This window comes from Dromiciops gliroides, chromosome 1, assembly GCF_019393635.1.
Source record: "Dromiciops gliroides isolate mDroGli1 chromosome 1, mDroGli1.pri, whole genome shotgun sequence".
NCBI lineage: Eukaryota > Metazoa > Chordata > Mammalia > Microbiotheria > Microbiotheriidae > Dromiciops > Dromiciops gliroides.
In genome coordinates this window covers 101,777,005-101,796,759 of record NC_057861.1, presented here as the reverse complement: position 1 = coordinate 101,796,759, position 19,755 = coordinate 101,777,005, and the positions used below count along the sequence as shown (strand labels likewise).

The window sequence follows — 19,755 nt, the reverse complement described above, 5'->3', positions numbered from 1 at the left end:
GAAGAAGAGAAAGCACAGCAGCTCTGGAAAAGCCATCTAAACTAAGACATATAAGGGGCTATTTACAGTAATAGAAAACACATGCTAATGAAATCATAAATCAAAAATCGTAAATGAAGAATCTCAAAACAGATAGTCGTCCCTTCCCCATTGCAGAGGTTAGGGCTGAGGTACCCCCACAATCTGGAAAATCAATGTAAAAAATTTTGGCCTTCCCTTCATACCAGAGAAGTCTGATTTTTTTTCTTTTTCTTTTATGGGGTATATATAATACCTTATTGTAAAATTTGTGTTGAGTATTTCTTCATAGGCTATACCTCATCTGTTGGCCTTCATGTGTCATCTGCAGCTTCCACAAAACTCCCCCCAAAATTCCCATTTAATTCTTTATGCCAACCTTCTATATATCAAAACCACAATGGGGAAAGTCGAGATGTGGAAGGGATAAACTCTATTTTTATATTAAATTCTCACGAATGTGAAACCATCTTCTTGCTATAAATTTTAAATATAACAAACTGTAGATGGTTAAAATTGGAAATGAGCTTTTAAAGTGTCTAGTTCAACACCCACAATGTAAAAATGAGGAAACTGGAAGAGACCATGAAGGTCGTAGGAATTAATGGCACAGACAGGACTAGAACCCTGGTCTCTAGGATTATAGGCATTAAAACACCAACTCTTGTACAAAAAGCTATGTCCACATCCTGGCCAAAAGCCTATACTAACTTTTTTGCCAATACAAAATACTTCGCATAGCCAAGATCCTGAATAAAATAAGCATGTATTTAACAAGGATAGTATGTACTATGGATACAGCAAGTATACCATGTTAAATGTCCTTATCAACTTCAAAATGTTTTTCAAACTTGCTTTGGGTTTTGTTTTGTTTTGTTTTTTGGGGGGTGAGGCAATTGGGATTAAGTGACTTGCCAAAGGCTAAGACAGCTAGTAAGTCTCAAGTGTTTGAGGCTGAATTGAACTTGGGTCCTCCTGACTCCAGGGCCAGTGCTCTATCCACTGCACCACCTAGCTGCCCCTAAATTTGCTTTGGTTTTGACAGAGGGAGGGGGAAGGTAAGATACAGAGGCTAGGAAATGAAAGGGGAAAGAGCAAAGAATAAAGCATGCTTACCACCACAAAGGAAGGGTTGTTGGCTGTTTGGTATATTACTATACTGACAGTCCTATGATAAGAAAATACAGAGTCCTATTGTGATTTTTGACTACATACAGGTCTTATGTAGACAACCACTACAAAATGAGGTAAAAAAGAGGTCTTCATCACATCAGTAGCAAAAGTCACTTAAGGGGAGGATACAGGACAGGCACAGACAAAAAATTTATTTCCATTGTAGCTCTAGGGCATGATTAGAATTTTTTTTTTAATTACAATCATATATTTTTCTGGCATCTAGTATGTACAAAATACTATGTTAAGCACTGGGAGAATATAGAAGCATATATGAGAGATGGTCACTGCTTTCAAGAAGTTTATAACCTAACATTGTTGTTGTTGTTGAGTTGTTTTCAATTGTGTCCAATTTTTCATGACCCCTTTTGGAGTTTTCTTAGCAAAGATGCTGGAGTGGTTTGCCATTTCCTTCTCCAGCTCATTTTATAGATGAGGAAACTGAGACAAGAGGGTGAAGTGACTTGCTCAGGATCAATCAACTAATAAGGGTCTAAGGCCAGATTCGAAATCAGTTCTTCCTGACTCCAGGTTGGGCATTCTATCTACTGTGCCACCTAGTTGTCCTTAAAATCGAGTAAAAAGTCTTAAAATTTAACAATAAAATGGACTGAGTTATTAACGTTAAAATATCAAGTCTCCAACCCAGAGTTGGCCAACTTAACCTACTGCTCTCCTCCCTTTACCATATATATATATATGTATATATATATGTATATATACATATATATACATATATATATATAAAAACAGTATTCTAATATTTAAGAATAAAATCAAAAGGAAAGGTTTGCGTAGTCTCTGCAGGTCCAAACATTTCCTATTTAATGAATTTAGTCTCTCTGAGAAGGCTCTATGACATTACTTGATGTATTAAGTGGCCAGTCTTCCACATAAGAGAACACAAAATGAAAAAACTAGTACATACAAAAAATAAATTTACATGAAATATAAAAATTCAAACATTCAAAGTTATGTAAGTATATTTAAGCATGTACAAAAAAGGCACTTATGCTTAGGTTCTGCTTTTATCTTTGAGTGTTGCCTCCTTTTGTTTGCTAGCAAAGTTTTTCTAAAGATCTTAATTTTGAAGGATTGAGTTTAGAATATAGGCACCCAAGAAAATTTATTAGAAGGGTCTTAAAAATATATGTCTCAATGCAGAAGAACTAAAAAAAGCACAAGAAACTAAAATGGAACTCTTTCATTTCTTGTAGGATATATTCAAATTCAAAGTTGGGACTGACTACCAGTTGTTTTTGTATCATGTAACAACATAGAAGGGGATGTCTTAAACTTAAAAAAAAAAAAAAGACTGAAAAAAAGAACTAAACCCATAAGTATTACTCATTTTCTTTTTCTTTTTTGCGGGGCAATGAGGATTAAGTGACTTGCCCAGAGTCACACAGCTAGTAAGTGTCAAGTGTCTGAGGCCGGATTTGAACTCAGGTACTCCTGAATTCAAGGCTGGTGCTTTATCCACTGCGCCACCTAGCTGCCCCTCATTTGTTTTAATTAAAGAATAAAATCCTATTTTGGAGGTGATAAAGAGAGGTAAGAGGCCATGGAAACAAATGCCTCCAGTGTGGTAAGGAATAATATAGTTACTAACAAGAGAGAAATGTTGGCTTGAGAAAAATAGTCCTGAGTTTCTCAACAAGCATTCAATGTTCCCCTACTTAGTAAACACTAAGTACCATCAGGACAAAGTAAAAGCAATGTTATTTCCTGGACAGGAATCTCAAAATTATCCATTGTAGTCAAATTCTAAAGGCTCTACATTACCAAGCCAATTACTATAATAATTACACATTTCTCTTCTTAGGTACATATGCAATTAAAAGTTTTTGCTTCACTTGTTAACAAAAATGTCATAATATTAAATTAAATCCAAAAGAGGCCAACCATTAACAACCAAACCTTGTAGAGATAAAATGGTTTGAGGAGGTAGATTTAATCCTACCAAAATAGGAATATTTTCGATACCTGGATTTTTTTTTTCCTCTTTTTCAAATTTTATTTTCAGTTACAAATTCTCCATCCCTCCCACTCACTAAGAAGGCAAGAAAAATTAAACCCAATACAAAAATGTAGTCACGCAAAACAAATGTTTCAATTTGTACTCTGAGTCTACCACTTCTCTATCTGGATGTAAATAGCACGTTTCATCATGAGTCTTTTGGAATTGTGATTGGTCACAATACTGATCATAGTAAGACTTGCAAAGTTGATTGTCTTTAGAAGAGTGCTGTCATTGTATAAATCGTTCTCCTGGTTCTGTTCATTTCACTTTGCATGAGTTTACAGAAGTCTCATCCCCACCCTTTCTTACAGCACTAACATTCCAACACAGCTTGTTGCCAATCATTTCTGTTTCCAATTCTTTACCACCACAAAAAGAACTGCTACATGTATTGTTGTACTTGCAATTCTTTTTCCTCTTTCTTTGATCTCTTTGGGGTATAGACCTGGTAGTAGATTGCTGCGTCAAAGGGTATGAAGTTTAGTAGGTTTTGGGCACAGTTCCAGAATGGCTGAACTAGTTCAGCTGATGAACAGCTTCGTCAACAGTGTTTAGTATACCTGTTTTCATACATCCTCTCCAGCATTTGTCATTTCTCTTTTCTGTCATGTTAGTGAATCTGATGGCTATGAAGTGGTACTTCAGAATTGTTTTAATTTGGATTTCTCTAATTAATAGCAATTTAGAGCATTTTTTTCAGATGGCTATCAATAGCCATGATTTCCACTTGGGGGCCCCTGATAATAACAACACTCTGAAAACAGCCTATTCATATAAATTAGGAAATGGCTCTAATTGTTGTAAATCTGACTCAGTACCCTATATATCTTAGAGATGAGGACTTTATCAGATAAATTTGCTGCAAAGATTTTTCCCCCAGATTGCTGCTTTTCTTCTAATTTTAGATGTGCTGGTTTTGCTTGTGCAAAAACTTTTTATGTAATTAAATTATTGATTTCATGAACCTCTCTTTTTCTCATTAAGTCATGAACTCCTCCTCTTTGCAGACATCTGACAAGTAAATGCTTCCATAATCCACTAATCTGTTCAGTTAATCTCCTTTTATATCAAAATCATGAACCCATTTTGAGCTTTATCTTGAGACAGGGTGGAGGATGTTGTTCTATGCCTATTTTCTACCAGAGTACTTTCCAGTTTTCCCAAGAGTTTTTGTCAAAACAGTGAGTTCTTGCTCAGATTATCAAACAGTAGATGAATGTTTCATTTGCTTTGGTATATTGTTCCCCTAACATATTCTAATGATCACAACCTTTTTAATTCTAACCCAGGACCAAATTATTTTCACGTTTACAGATTTATAGTTTAGTTTAAGATCTGGTACTGCTAGGCCCCCTACCTCCTAACTTTTTTTCATTGATTCCCTGGATGTTTTTTATCTTTGGTTCCTCCAAATGAATTTTCTTATTATTTTTTTCTAGTTCTATAAAAGAATCCTTTGGTAGTTTGACTGACATATCACTAAATAAATTAATTTTGGTAGTATTGTCACTTTTATTATATTGGGTTGGCCTACCCATGTGTGAATAATATTTCTCCAATTGTTTAGATGTCTTTATTTGTATGAAGATTATTTGGTAATTGTGTTCATATAGGTCTTGTGTATGTCTTGGCAGATTGCCAAGTATTTTATGCTTTTAGAAGCTTTTTTAAATGGAATTTCTCATTATAACTCTTCCTGCTGGGTTTTGTTGGCAATATATAGAAATGCTGATGATTTGTGAGGACTAATTTTATAAACTGCAACACTGCTGAAATTGTTAATTGTTTAAATAAGTTGTTTAGTTAACTTTCTAACATTCTCTATACTATTTTCTTTTTTTTTGTGTGTGTGAGGCAATTGGGGTTAAGTGACTTGCCCAGGGTAACACAGCTAGTAAGTGTCAAGGGTCTGAGGCCAGATTTGAACTCAGGTCCTTCTGAATCCAGGGCCAGTGCTCTATCTACTGTGCCACCTAGCTGTCCCTATACTATTTTAACATGTACAAAAAGGAGAGTGTTATTTCCCCATTTCCTATGCTTACTCCTTATTTTTCTTTTCTTATTGGCAAAGCTAGAAATTCTAGAATAATAATGAATATAATGGTGATAATGGATATTCTTCCTTCATCCATGAACTTCTTGGAAAGGCTTCTTCTGGCTTAGGCCCATTACAAATGATACTGGCTCTTGGTTTTCAGTAGATACTACTTATCATTTTAAGGAAAGCTCCACTGATTCCTGTGTTGGTTTTTGTTGTTGTTGTTGTTTTTATTTTTATTATTTTTAAATTTTTTAGTGAGGCAATTGGGGTTGTGACTTGCCCAGGGTCACACAGCTAGTAAAGTGTTAAGTGTCTGAGGCCGCATTTGAACTTAAGTACTCCTGACTCCAGGGCCAGTGCTCTATCCACTGCGCCACCTAGCTGCCCCTGATTCCTGTGTTTTTAAAAGGAATGGGTGCTTATTTTGTCAAGTTTTTTTCTCTATTGAAATAATCATGTAATTTTTGTTGTTCTTATAATTGATGTGGTCAACTACGCATATAGTTTTCCTATTACTGATTCAGCCCTTCATTCCTGGTATAAATCCAGCCTGGTCATAGTGTATGATGTTTATGATATGCTACTATAATCTCCTTATTAGTGTTTTATTTTTAATTTTTGCCTCAATATTCCATAGGGGAATTGTTATAGTTTTTCCTCTCTGTTTTGACTTTCCCTGATTTAAATAACAATGCCATGTTTATGCCACAGAAGGACTTTTGGTAGGATTCCTTTACTTATATTTTCAAGTTGTTTATGTAGTACTGGAATTAATTTCCATGTAAAAGTTTAGCGTAAGGTGCTTGTAAATCCATCTGGTTCTGGGTTTCTCCCGGCTTCCCCCTTAGGGAATTTGTGCCTTATTGAATATCTTTTTCTATTTATTCAATATCTTTTTATTATGGAATTTTATGTCTTATTCAATATCTTTTTTCAGGCTAGAGTTAAGCACCCTATTTCCTGTTCTGTTAATCTGGGCAATTTATATTTTTCTAAGTATCATTTATTCATTTAGATCGTCAGTCTTATTGGCATTGAGTCTGACAAAAGAGCTACTAATGATTCCTTTTATTTCCTCTTCACTAGATATTAATTCATCTTTTTAATTTTTGATACTGATAATTTGGTTTTCTTCTTTTCTTTTTTAAAAATAAAATTAGTCAATAGTTTATTTTGAGCTATTCTTTCTTGTTTTTTCAAAAAAAGAGCTCCTAGTTTTATTAGTTCAATGTGTGCTTTTTTTTAACTTTTGATGTTGTTCATCTCTCCCTTGATTTTCAGGATTTCTAATTTGGTGTTTAATTGGTTTTTTTTATTTATCGGTTTTCTCATTGTTTTTTTAGTTGCATGCGCGATTTGTTGTTCTTTTTCTCTTTTAGTGATGAAATTAAATTTTCTCCTAAGTACTGTTTTGGCTGAATCCCATATATTTTGGAATGTTGCCTTATTGCTGTCACTTATTTAATGAAATCATTGATTGTTTCTATGATTTGCTCTTTCACCCATACATTCTTTACAACTATTATTCAGCTTCTAATTAAATTTTAATATATGTTATAGCTGCTCTTTTTGTGATGGCAAAGAATTGGAAATTGAGATGTCCATCAAGTGGGGAATGGCTAAACAAGTTGTGGCATATGAATGTAATGGAATACTATTGTGCTGTAAGAAATGATAAGCAGGCAGATTTCAGAAAAACCTGGAAAGACTTACATGAACTGATGCTGAGTGAAGTAAGCAGAACCAGGAGAACAGTGTACACAATATCAATAACACTGTGTGATGATCAACTATGATAGACTTGACTCTTCTCAGTAATACAATGATCCAAAATAATTTCAAAGGACTCATGATGGAAAATGCTCTCCACATCCAGAAAAAAAGAACTGTGGGATCTGGATACAGATTGAACCATACTGTTTCTACTTTTGTTGTTGTTGTTTTTCTCTTTTGAGGTTTTCCCTTTTGTTCTGATTCTTCTTTTACAACATGACTAATGCAGAAATATGTTTAATGTGACTATACATACATAACCTATATCAGATTGCTTGCTATCTTGGGGAGGGTGGAGGGGAGGGAGGGAGAAAAACTTGGAACTAGAAATCTTATAAAAACAAATTCTGAAAACTATCTCTACATATAACTAGAAAATAATAAAATACTTTTATAATACAGAAAAAAATTTAAAAATAAAAAAATAACATTTGCTTTCAGGCCTTTTGTTGAATGTAATTTTATTATATTATGGTCAGGAAAGATGCATTTAATTTTTTTACATTTAGTTATAAGATTCTTTGGTATCAGTACATAGTCAGTTTTTGCAAAGGTGCCATGCAGAACTGAAAATACATATATTCCCTATTCTATTTCCATTCAATATTCTCTAGAGGCCTATCACATCTAACTTTTTAAAAATTCTATTCAAATTATTAATTTTTTATTATTTATTCTATGTTTAGATTTGTCTATTTCTGAGAGGGATAAGACAAAGTCCCTCAATATCACAGCTTTACTGTCTATTTCTTCCTATAATTCAATTAACTTTTCCCTTAAGAATTTAGATGCTATGTGTGAGAAATAATTATTTATTAATAACTAATTATTGCATTAGGACCAAGGTTTTTCCCCTTATCTACTTCCTCATCCAGAAATCAACCAGTGTAAGAAATCTCTCAAAGATGTACCCAGGCCAAGATTTAATCAGACAGTAAAAATTCTAAGTTTAGGTTAATGGGTGCACCCCTGCTCGTTGTGCTTGCTCAGAAAGATCTGTGAAAATGTGGATCCTCCCTTCTGTCAGATAGGTGATATAGAAATTGATATGTCTCTGTGGCCAAGACTTGGGTGATCCAAGTCATGTACCCCAAGACTCTCATTTTAATATAACCCACCCTCTCATTGTAATATTCATTCTCTCACAAATTATTAACCAATCAGAGCTGATTGCCACCCCTCAGGAACACCTACTCTTTGAAGGGCACATAAACTGTGAGCCCATTGCCACTAGAACTTGTTTTGTATATTTTGAAGAACTTTCATTGTTTAATTTGAACATTTTTGGACAATGCTATGCCAAAGATTAATGAAAATCCAGCAGTTCCAGAGACAACCTGAATCCAGAGACAGCCAGAATCCAGACCAGAGTCCAGTTCCCCTGATGACATCTCAACCTTCCTTTGAGGACAAGATTTTAAGGACTTTAAATGGACATTTTTGGTTTTTGTTTTTCCTTCAGTTACTATATACATCATTTGTAATATGTATTTTCCCTTTCCTACACTGTTATTAGTATATTGTTTGTTAGCATTGGTTATGATATTCTGTTATTTTTTAATTTATTTATTGTTTATTGTTCCACAAGGAAACACCCTGTGTTTCTTGATGAAACAAAGGGGGGAATTAAAGAATTAATTGTTATTTGAGGTTTTTATGCCTCGGCACCCACTGGACTGGAGCTCCACAAACCTCACGGTGCTCCACCCAGTGGTTGTACCCATTGCCATGGCACTGGCACCTCATGTCATCACCACTTGCCGACACCTACATGGGCCTGGCAAAATTATAATGATTGGAAGCCTAGTGAGGGCAGTCATGTGACTGTCAGAGCGGCCAGCCAATTGGCTGGGGACTGTGTGGAGTGTGCGGGGAGGAAGGAAGTTTTTTTTTTTTTTCTTTCCAGGATTCTGGCTGGAAGCTGGAAGGCAACAGGAGCTCTGCTGTGTATTCTCAGCTGATTCCTGGGTGGTGGTATTTTTCAGGTTGTATAATTTCCCTTTCCCCATTTTATTTCCTTTCCCTTGATCCTACTGATCCTGTTTGTGTTTTTTTTTTTTTAAGTTCGTTCTTGTTAAAATAAATCTTGTTCTGTTTTGAGGGAAGCTACCAGTCTCCTTCCTTGCCCCAATATTGCAGTGAGCTGCTTAGCTAACACTCCCCAATTAAAAATTGGTCCCCCCACATCTAAGAGAGATGGCCAAATGACCATCCTTTTTATTAATAAATGTGCTGGCCTTATTAACAAAATTATTAAATTACCCAGAAATTATATCTCTCAAACCTTTTTAAATGTCACAATGCCACCATTTGGTACACATATGTTCAATACTAATATTAATTTATTGTCCATGATACCTTTTAGCAAAATGTTGTTTCATTGTTTATTTCATTAAGTATAATTCTGTATTTGCTTTGTCTGAGATCATGATTGTCACTCTTGACTTTTTTTAACTGAAACAAAATAGATTCTGCTCCAGCACCCTATTGTAACTCTATACATAGATTTCTGTTTCAAGTATATTTCTTATAAACAACATATTGATGGATTCTGGTTTCTAATCCATTCTGTTTTCTATTTCCATTTTATGGGTGAATTCATCCCATTCACATTCAAGATTATGATTGTTGTTTATTTCCCTTGTACTTATCCTTCTCTTTTTTACTGTCCCCTCTTTGATAGTCTGCTTTGCTTTAACCACAACCCCCCTTAATCTACCCTCCTTCTTATTTCTCTTCTCCCAGTCCTTTCTTTTGCGGGGGGGGGGGGGGGCAATGAGGGTTAAGTAACTTGGTTCACACAGCTAGTTAAGTTTCAAGTATCTAAGGCTGGATCCAAACTCAGATTCTCCTGAACCCAGGGCCAGTGCTTTATCCACTGTACCACCTAGCTCACCCCCCCCCACCCCTTTCCCTATTTACCTTCCCTACTGGGTAAAATGAGCTGACCTCTTTTAAAAATAGCATGTAGCTTTTTTTAAAGAGTCTTGAGACAAATCCAAGAAAAAAGGCAAAAAGGAAATTTAAGAATTTCTTTCCTACTTTATGTTGCTCAAACTTGGGAGATCTCTGATAAATATTTAAGATACCTGTTCAAATGTGCATATTTCTACACAGAGCTTAAACATGTCTATTCCTTATTTCCCCAACTATATCAGTAACCTACAGGGACATTCAATATTCTTTATATCTACCACAGTATCTGTGACAGTACCATACCCACAATAGATTCCCAATAAATGTCTGTCATTGAGTAGATAAAAACTCCTGCTCATATCCTTGAGGAAGATGGCCTCAAGGACTAATGAGTATTCTACTGAGAATTTCTTTATAGAGGATCTAAAGTGTGGATAATGTAGCTCTATCTTCAACGATTAACAGGTTAAATACAACAGAACTATTACACAACCCTAGTCTAATTCATTTGGATCAGGAAGTAAATATCAAAATTTTCTCTTCTATGGTAACAGCAATTAATTAATAGTTTCAAATTAAACTTTTCTGAAAACATAAAAATGTTTTATAAGACCAATAATAGAGAGGACTTGATGTCATCCCATACAATTATTACATCCTTTGTAACATAGGCTTTTTTACATTAGAATCCCAGGGGGAAAAGGTTAATTATGCTTAACTAGAATCATAAAACTTTAGAGCTAGAGGGGAGCATTAGAGATCACTGTATAGAATACACTCATTTTACAAATGAAACTCAAAGAGGATAAGTGGCCCACCCAAGGTAATGAAGCTACTTACTATCAAAGCTAAGATAAGAGGTCTCCTTATTAGTTCAGATAGGTAGGTCTCTTTCCAGTATACAAGACTACTTAGGAGCCTTTCCTAAAGAACATACTGCAAGATAGTGACAGTAACATTCTGTCAAGATAGAAAGATTTCAAGTATGTAGTCTAGTTATCATGTTTGTCATCTGAGAACCAACTTAGCTAAGATTGGTGAGGCTCTTCATCACAATATTATTCAACAAATGAACTATTTTTGGCCACAGGAAACCCCTACTAATGTGTGGATATCCAATCTGTATGGCAGAGGAGTGCCCACACTGATGAGACTGGGACACTTTTTAAAGAACTTTCTGTATATTGATCAACTAACAAATGTTTTGTACAAATACAAATCTCAAGTGCAACAGATTTGGGTATTATAATTCTTCTGTTCAAGATCTACTACAGTGAACATAGTTTATTATTTTCATATTAATGTAACTGAGAAAAATATTCTTTGTGACTACTGCTGTCCTGAGATCCAAATTTCAATAAAGAACGAAAAAATGTGGGGAAAAAAGCTTTAAAGATTTATCCTAGATGATTATTTATAACAAAGTCAATTAACTTTTATGGCTGCTAGCTAATACATCTTCAAAATAATAACTCGGATTATTAAGGGTAAAGCATAAACAATACCCATAATTTTTTAAATTACATACTGAAAAAAAGGTATAGAAGAAAAAAAAGCACCAAGAAATTTCTAAACAAAATATTAACTATACAGTGCATCATTCTATAGCAGACTGAAGAGACAGATACTTGTGGTTTAAATAAATATCAGTAAATTAGTAATGGAAAATCAGGTCACCCAACTGATAGTGGGCATTGATATAAGGCATGAATAAGGTGATTTAAAATTCTTAAACATCTAAATAACTGTCACACTTGCTATGATGAATTAGTAGGGTTTGTTTTAAAATTTACATCCCTAGTGCAAGATATGAAACTGAGGAGTAGAGATAAGAAAAAAATATTCAAAATGGAACCTAAGCTTTTGGTCAAATGAATGACTATGAAACATATCTAGAGAGCCACAATTTTTTAAAATTGAGAAATAAGTAAACACAAACCCAAAACCACCATCAGGTTAAATTTTCCTCAAGACAAAATTATTTGGTCTCTCATTTAAGTGTGTGTGTATCTGAGTATCTTTTTATGTATAGACACACACACACACCAGCTTTCCAAAGGTAAAAGCAGAACTCTAAAAAGTGAAAAACTTGAGTTTCTCTTAGCAACTGTATTATTTACAGCTTAAAGGGTGTTAAAATTAAATCAGTTATCAAGCAAAACATGCTTCCCTCCCATTTCTAAAGAAATCAGGGTAAAAAATAAAAGCTGCATTAAATTTAGTTTCATTACTATATTTTCTACTTTAAGCCAAGAATTCAAAAAAGCTGGTTCTCTCTAAGTAGCATTTTTGTAAGTTCTAAATTAGTTATGAGTGAAAATTTTCCTTTAAACTATAATTAGGTAATAAATTTTTTATCTTAAATTTTGATGTACATTTGAACAATAATATACCCACAAAGATTTACTTACCTATTACCAGTGATGGTGTTTCTGTTCTTGTCCCTCTATCTGTTGTTTAAAAAAAAAAAAAAAAAGGGACAATTCTGAAATATTACTCTGCTTCTATAGAAACTTTGGAAAAGATAGCTTTAAAAAAATAAAGCTAATTCTACCTTATAAATTACATATATACATCTTGTAACAAATTTCAAATTACTTATTTTGTAACATTCAATACAATTATTTGACTATTGTTCATTGCAGACAGACTGCAGGATGTGACAGTTAAAGACAAGCCCCAGTTCAGTTATATAAAACCAAACAAATAATGGCTATCCTACCACACTGCATCAGTACACTTCTGATAGGATAACCTAGTGGCTCAGACACCAGATGGAAACAAAATGAGAAAAGTTAAACTGTGAATACATTATTCATTATAAAACCATCAAACCCAATGTTCTTGAAGGCATGTTTGAAAGTCTCAAAACATCTGGTATTCTTCTAAGTTTCAACACAAAGTTTGCATCTCTTATACCGCCACCCAAATGTTTGATGTGATTAAACAAGATTTTACAGTTTAAAAAAAAAAAGTCATAAGAAAAGCACTTTGTCAAAGATTTGGAAATTTCACAATAAGCTAAACCTGGTTAAAGAAATGTGCATTAAATACTAAAATTTAACTACATGTTTATAACTATTTTAAGTCTTAAAATATTATCAGTAAAGGTTTCATAACAGGTTTGACGCAACATCTCAATTAGAAGCTATAGCAATAAAAAAAATTTAAAAATTTAAAATTAAAAAAAAAATTTTAAATTTTAAAAAAAGAAGCTATAGCAATATCACTTTAACAGTAGCTCAACTACATTTTTAAAATATTTTATATCTATACACACTCTTTGAAATTACTTTTCTTATTCTAATGTCATTAATGCAACCTATACCTCATTGTGGCATAGGTAACTGAGTTCTCAAAGCCTGTCTGTCCTAACACTGCACAAGCAAGCTCTCGTAGGTCCAATCAAGCTGAAAAGTCTTTGAGTAAGGATTCAGCAGTAGAATGTGTCTTTTCTTTAAGCATCAGCCCAACTAGTCAAGTTTGGAGAGGCTAATCACAAAAATGGCTATCGGATGATAAAACTTCTTTGCACAGAGCAACTCATGAATACTGGAGAAAATCTGTAACAAAAGAAGGTAAACCCACAGCCAAGAAACTGATTTGCTTATCCTAATTTATTTTTACTATATAACTCACTAATTCAAGGAGTTAACATTTTTACAAATAATTTCTTCTCATTGTCCTCATCGGGCAACTCAAAATGCCAATCATTCAACATATTGCTCTCAAGAGTATGATGTTTACTTCAGCTTTTAAAATTCAAAGTTTTTCATGTTACAGCATTATTTCATGATACAGTACTATATCATAAAACACAAGTATAGATAGATAATAGAGGGGGTAATCTGCTGGAAAAGATAGGATGGAATAGGATCACTTGTGCATGAGTAGCATTTAACTTCGCAAAGAAGGGACAGGGGTGAAAAAGGAGATGGTGGGAAAAGTAATTCAAGATAAGAAGGGAAGAGGAGGGAGTTAATGGTGAATGGCCTCAATTTTTCCAGTGAAATAGGTCAGCAGGCGTCTTAGCTGAGAGAATAGGGAGGGGGAGCCAATGGAGGTTTGAGGAGGGATGAAAAGGTTTGAAAAAGCTGCTATGTTGTATCCTGATGTACCTCTCACCCAAAGGGAAAATATTGACAGCCAACTCTCCCTTGAGTCAAAACAGCAGCCCCAAACCTCTGTTTGAAGAGTAAAGGAAATTCTAAACGTAAACTGAAAACCTTTGTATCATTTGTCTAGCCATATCCCTTAACCTGCTTCTTCTCAGAAACACAAATCAATCCTGAAGCTTAGATGCAGTCTTTTATTCTAAATGGTGCTCTTCAGGAACAAAAGAAACAAAAAGGGAACTGTTGAAGAAGGAAAAAATTCAGGATAGTTCAAGTCAATTTTACTTTGTCACTGTGTTTTATTTAGTAAAAGGGAGTGTAGATGGGAAATATAAAAGACTTAAAAATAGCAAACCAGGAACTAGATATTTGAATAATATGTAATAAGCCTCTAAATTATTACAATACATAGACTATGTAGCGCATGTACTAACATTTTTTATTTCAGGCCATACCCACATTAAAATGAAAACAGGGAACAGGGAAAAAAAACACACCATCATCTTATGATTACACATTTGTAATCAATCAGAAGCTAAATGATCATGTTTAGTCCAGGTCCTTCTGTGTTTTCTCCTTAATTAGTCTCAACCTTCCTATATGCTCTATCTTACAGATTAGATTTACAGACTTTCTAAATTTACAGACTTAACTTTCTAGGTTAAACTTTCTTGACCATCATATTTGTCATTCCCTTCATTATAAAATATCTAATACCACCTTCTACATGACAACCCTTTTACTGTCAAAAGTCAGCTACTATAATATTCTGTTCCCCTCTTGCAACTCTCTTCTACGAGTTAAATAGTAATAGTACCTTCAACCTCCTTGTAGAAAATACTTTCAATTTCCACCCACCACACTTCTCTTCCAGATACCCTCAAGGTGTTAATGTTCATTCCCAAACCAAACCAAATAATCCAAATGTAGTTTGTTGGAGCGCAGAGTAGACAATCCTAGGGATATGAATGAAGTAATGCATATAGATTAAAGATTTAAAGGTGGAAAGGGACTCTAGAGCCATCAAATTCAATGGCATCATTTGACAAATGAAGAAACTAAGGCCAAAAAAGGTTAAATTACTTTGCCCAGGGTCACACTGCTAGCATCTGGAACAATATGAGCCCAGGGCTCATATTATGAGGCTCTCATAATTTGCACAAACATTAAACATTTAAAAAACAAAGGCAACTCTCTCAGACCACATATTGTAGAACAGTTTCCTACTTGCATTAGTAAGGGGAGTTTCCTAATTGTATATTAACTATAACCGTAGTTGATAGTTTTCTACTTGGACTATATCAAAAGGAGGCCACCAGGTGGCAAAGTGGGTAAAGCACTAGACATGGAATAATAAAAATGAGTTTAAATCCTGTCTCAGGCACTTAGAAGCATGTATTAAGTGTAGCCTACATGTCTTTGCTCTATCACTTCTTAAACCTGAACTATAATTTTCTATATATATAATCTGTCATCTTCTTCTATACCTACTAAAAACAATGAGAATTGATATATATTATTTTCATGGTAGTCTTTGCTTATGCTAATCATAATGAACATTATAAGAAAAAAGTACTATATTCCATGACACATGTCTTAGTTCTACCTATGAAATGGTATTCATAGGATCCTAGTAGTAGTAGTAGTGCTAGTAGTAGTACATGATGGAACTTATCTTCCCCAATAAAAATGGAAGGTAAGAGGAAAGGAATATGCTGTTTTTCATCTTTGTATCCCCCAGTACTTTGCACAAAGCAGTACTTGATAAATGTTTGTTGTTAAAATTCATTAGATATTTAATAACCATAAAGATGATCAAAGAAAAACCTTATTTAGCAAAACAGAAAGAATTTTACAGGTGTGGTTGCTTTCTGCCCCAATCAAAGGCCATCTGAAATTTTATTACCTTTGACTATCTTCCTGGTGAAAGGATTGGAGGGTTGGGGGGGATAAGTCATGGATACACAAAGTCAAAGCATATAACACCTCAACTTCTGCTAAATTTACTTTTCATTACTTTATATTCTACCTTTACTTCTTCATGTGCCTCAGATTTGTTACTTCACAGCACCACAACAGTCCGTTAACATACCATGAATTAAATCTCATTAAACCCAAGAACCTTAAGAGTAAGGTCACCCTAGTAGTTTATCTAATGCAACCTAACTGAATTCATGAATCCTTGCTATAATACAGATAATCATCTAGCTCTATTAAAATACCTTTCTAGTGATGATGAGCTCACTACTGTAGTAGGTAGCTCATTCTATATTACTAGGCAACTCTAGCTTTATAAAATTCTTTGTTAAAAAAAAAAATCAAGATTTTTTTTCTAATATTAAGACAGATGTGATTCTCTAGAAAGACTACTTAACTTGGAGTCAAAATACTTGGGTTCCAATAAAAAAGGGGTCAAAGAATATAAACAAATGTTTTAGGTTTTGTTGTTGCTTTAAAGAAAGGCAGTCACCTGAAAAAAAAAATCACCTTAAGAAAGTTCAGCATCACTAATAATGAGAAAAGTTCAGATTAAAAGTGAGGTATCATATTGTTTCTTTTGTTTTTGGTGCTATTGTTTTTCTTTTTTTGCTCTGATTCTTCTCGTATAACATGACTAACGCAGAAATATGTTTAATGTTATTATATATACATACAAACACACACACACATATATATACATATATAAAATCTATATCAGATTACCTGCTGTCTAGGGGAGGGGGGGAAGGGAGGGGAGGGAGAAAAATTTGAAATTGGAAATCTCATATAAACAAATGTTGAAAACTAAAAATTAAAATAAAATTTTAAAAAGTGAGATATCTCTTCAGATCTGTCACATTTTTGTAATTTCATAGATTCGGATTTGGATGAGACTCTTAGGAGTCGTCCAGACCAACCTCTTCAATTCACAGTTGGAAAAACTGAGTTGCAAAAGTAACTTGCCCAAAGTTACGTGGAGTAATGAGATCAAGCAAGCAAAGATGCTAAAAAATGGTGAAACTCACTTTTGGAGGTGCCATGAAAATACCGCTAGTAGAGCTGTGAATTAATTCAACAAACTTTGGGGCAACCTAGAATTATGCAAAAAAAGTTTAATCAATGTCACACATACTGACCCAGAGATTCCTCTACTTGGACTATATCAAAAGGAAGTCACTGAAGTAAGGTAAAGACTCATATGAACAAAAATGTTCACAGAAATAATCTTAGTGACAACAAAAACCTAGAAGCAAAATATCTGCCCACACACTGAGGAATGGTGAGATAAATTATGGTATATCATAATGGAATGAAACATTACTGTGTCATAAAGCATTATAAATATGAGAATTTTGAGACACATGAGAAAACTTATATGAAGTGATAATAAGCAAGAAAAGCAGAACCAAATGAACTGACTATTCACACAATACATACAGTGACTACAAAACAAAATGAAGTTAAAATAAAACAAATATGTCATCAATTACAATAGTCACTTTTAGTATCATATGTTCATTTTAAAGGTTACAGCCTTCCTTTCTGTTAACAACTCTAACATTTTCAGGGAATGTAGTCTGTAAGGGTATTTGGAGTTTTGCTTGAAAGTGCCTATAATGTTAAAACAAATTATATCAATAAATTTAATATTTTAAAAACCTGGTTGTGTGGCCTGGGGCAAATCCTACAACTTCTTTGAGACTCTCTTTCTTCCTCTGCCCTACTTATCTCAGAATTGTAAGAAAAGGGCTTTGAAATTCGAAAAGGCTATATAAAAGCTATTATTGTTTACATTCCAGCTCATGGTCCCAAGTTCTAGTTTCTGGATCAACACAAGTATTTAAGGACAGTTATTATGACTCCCTTAAATCTCGACTTCTCCAGGGTAAATAACACCTGGGTACACAAGTATTTATGAAGCATCTATTATGTGCCAGGCACTGTGCTAAGTGATGAGGATGGAAAGAAAGGTAAAAGTTCCTGCTCTTGAGGAGCTCAGGCTAATAGAGTGGACAATCTGAAAACAACTATGTAAAAACAAAATATATACAGGATAACGCGGAAAGAATCAAAATGGGCAGAGGGGAGAGTTTTGTTTCTAAGTTATTGTTTTCTAAGTAAAACAGTTTCTCTTCATTTCATTAAGTTGACAGAACCTTAAGCACAGAAAGTTCTGCTTTTTAGCTCTGTTCTCCTTTGACCAAAACACACACAATCAGACTTAGAGCTGGAAAGGATCCCCAGAATTCATTTATTCCAACCCCTTGTTTTCCAGATGAGGGAACTGAGATCAAGAGAAGTTAGTGACCTGACCTATCTAGTTATAAGGACAAATCTGAGACTAGAATCCAGGTTTCCTAACTACTGGTTATAATGCACTTACTATATCACAAAGTTCCTTGAAATGAAATCATCAATGCATTTGCTTTAATTACCAATTTAAGGCCTTCATAATAATATGACCTCATGCTATTAATAACCTTAAAATCATGTCTTAATAGGTAAGCTATGGAAGACCTAAAAGTCTGCTAATTGGTAGCACTGACATGTTTTTAATCTATAAATGTCACTATTGTCAACAATTTCTGTTCAAGATAAACATTTTCTGCCAACACCCAATGTAGAGTATCAGTCTGAAGAAATGATAAAGTTCAATCTGACTGGTACTAATTACAAAATAGATTTTACAGAGTTAATCATTTACTTACAAGGAGAAATAAACTAAAATGAATTGCAAACGAGATGTTTGTCACTACTTCAAACAAATTTCATCATCATCTTCATCTGCCTTCAAGAGCTTTACATATATTATCTCATTTAATCAACAACCCTGGAAAGTAAGTGACTGTCTCAAAAACACAAAACAATTAAGTCTAGAGTACAAATGTGATAAGTTTCTTCCTACTGCAGTCCATCCTCCACTCAAAAAGCCAAAGTGGGCAGCTAGATGGCACAGTGGATAGAGCACCAGCCCTGGAGTCAGGAGTACCTAAGGTCAAATCCAGAGTCAGACACTTAACACTTACTAGCTGTGTGACCCTGGGCAAGTCACCTAACCCCAATTGCCCCACCAAAAAAACAAACAAAAAAAAAAGGCCAAAGTGATCTTCCTAAAGCAAAGGTTTAGCTATACCCTTCCCATACTAAAACTCAAGCGCTCAGAATCAACCATAAAATGGTCTTTTGCACTTAAAATCTTTATAACCTGGCCACTTTTTATCTTTCCATTCCTATTACTCTTTCTTTACTCTCTTCTTCAAACTCTATAATACAGGGTTGGCTGCCTTCTTTCTGACTCTCTCACATGACACACCATTTCCCAATTCGATACATCTTCAATGGCTGTCTCCCATATCTAGAATGATCTCCTCACTTCTATCCCTAGCTTCCCTGGTTTCCTTCCAGAGTCAGTTCAAACTCCACCTTCTACAAAAGGTCTTTTCCCAGTTACTCCCAATGCTAATGCTCTCTGAGACAACCTTTTCTATGAAAGAAAGATCTCAGATGCACCTGCTAGCTCCTTAAGGGTGGGGACAATGTTTTTTGCCTTTATTTGCATTCCCAGCACTTAACACAGTGCTTGACATACAGTAAATGCTAAATGAGTGTTTGTTGACTGACTCATTGACTGCCATGGTTTCATGTGTTTTAACACCTATATTCCAGAGAGAGGTAAAGTCTTTCTAGTTGAGGTTCATATGGTATAACCCGCAAGA

At 34.3% G+C, this 19,755-nt stretch overlaps 1 protein-coding gene across 8 annotated transcripts in view; it reads right to left on the bottom strand.

The window, feature by feature from the left end:
* Window positions 1-19,755, bottom strand: part of CYRIB (CYFIP related Rac1 interactor B) — a 193,993-nt gene that overhangs the window by 57,527 nt on the left and 116,711 nt on the right. For 6 of the 8 annotated variants that reach the window (XM_043966666.1, XM_043966711.1, XM_043966657.1 and 3 more), the window contains one exon: window positions 12,356-12,394. The exons of the other annotated variants lie outside the window; for them this stretch is intronic. Coding sequence is in view for 1 of the 6 variants with exons in the window: in XM_043966711.1 (XP_043822646.1) it covers window positions 12,356-12,394 (39 nt within the window). In the remaining 5 variants the exon portion in view is untranslated. Of the gene's footprint in view, window positions 1-12,355; window positions 12,395-19,755 lie in introns of those variants that run through there. 8 annotated transcript variants of the gene reach the window in all.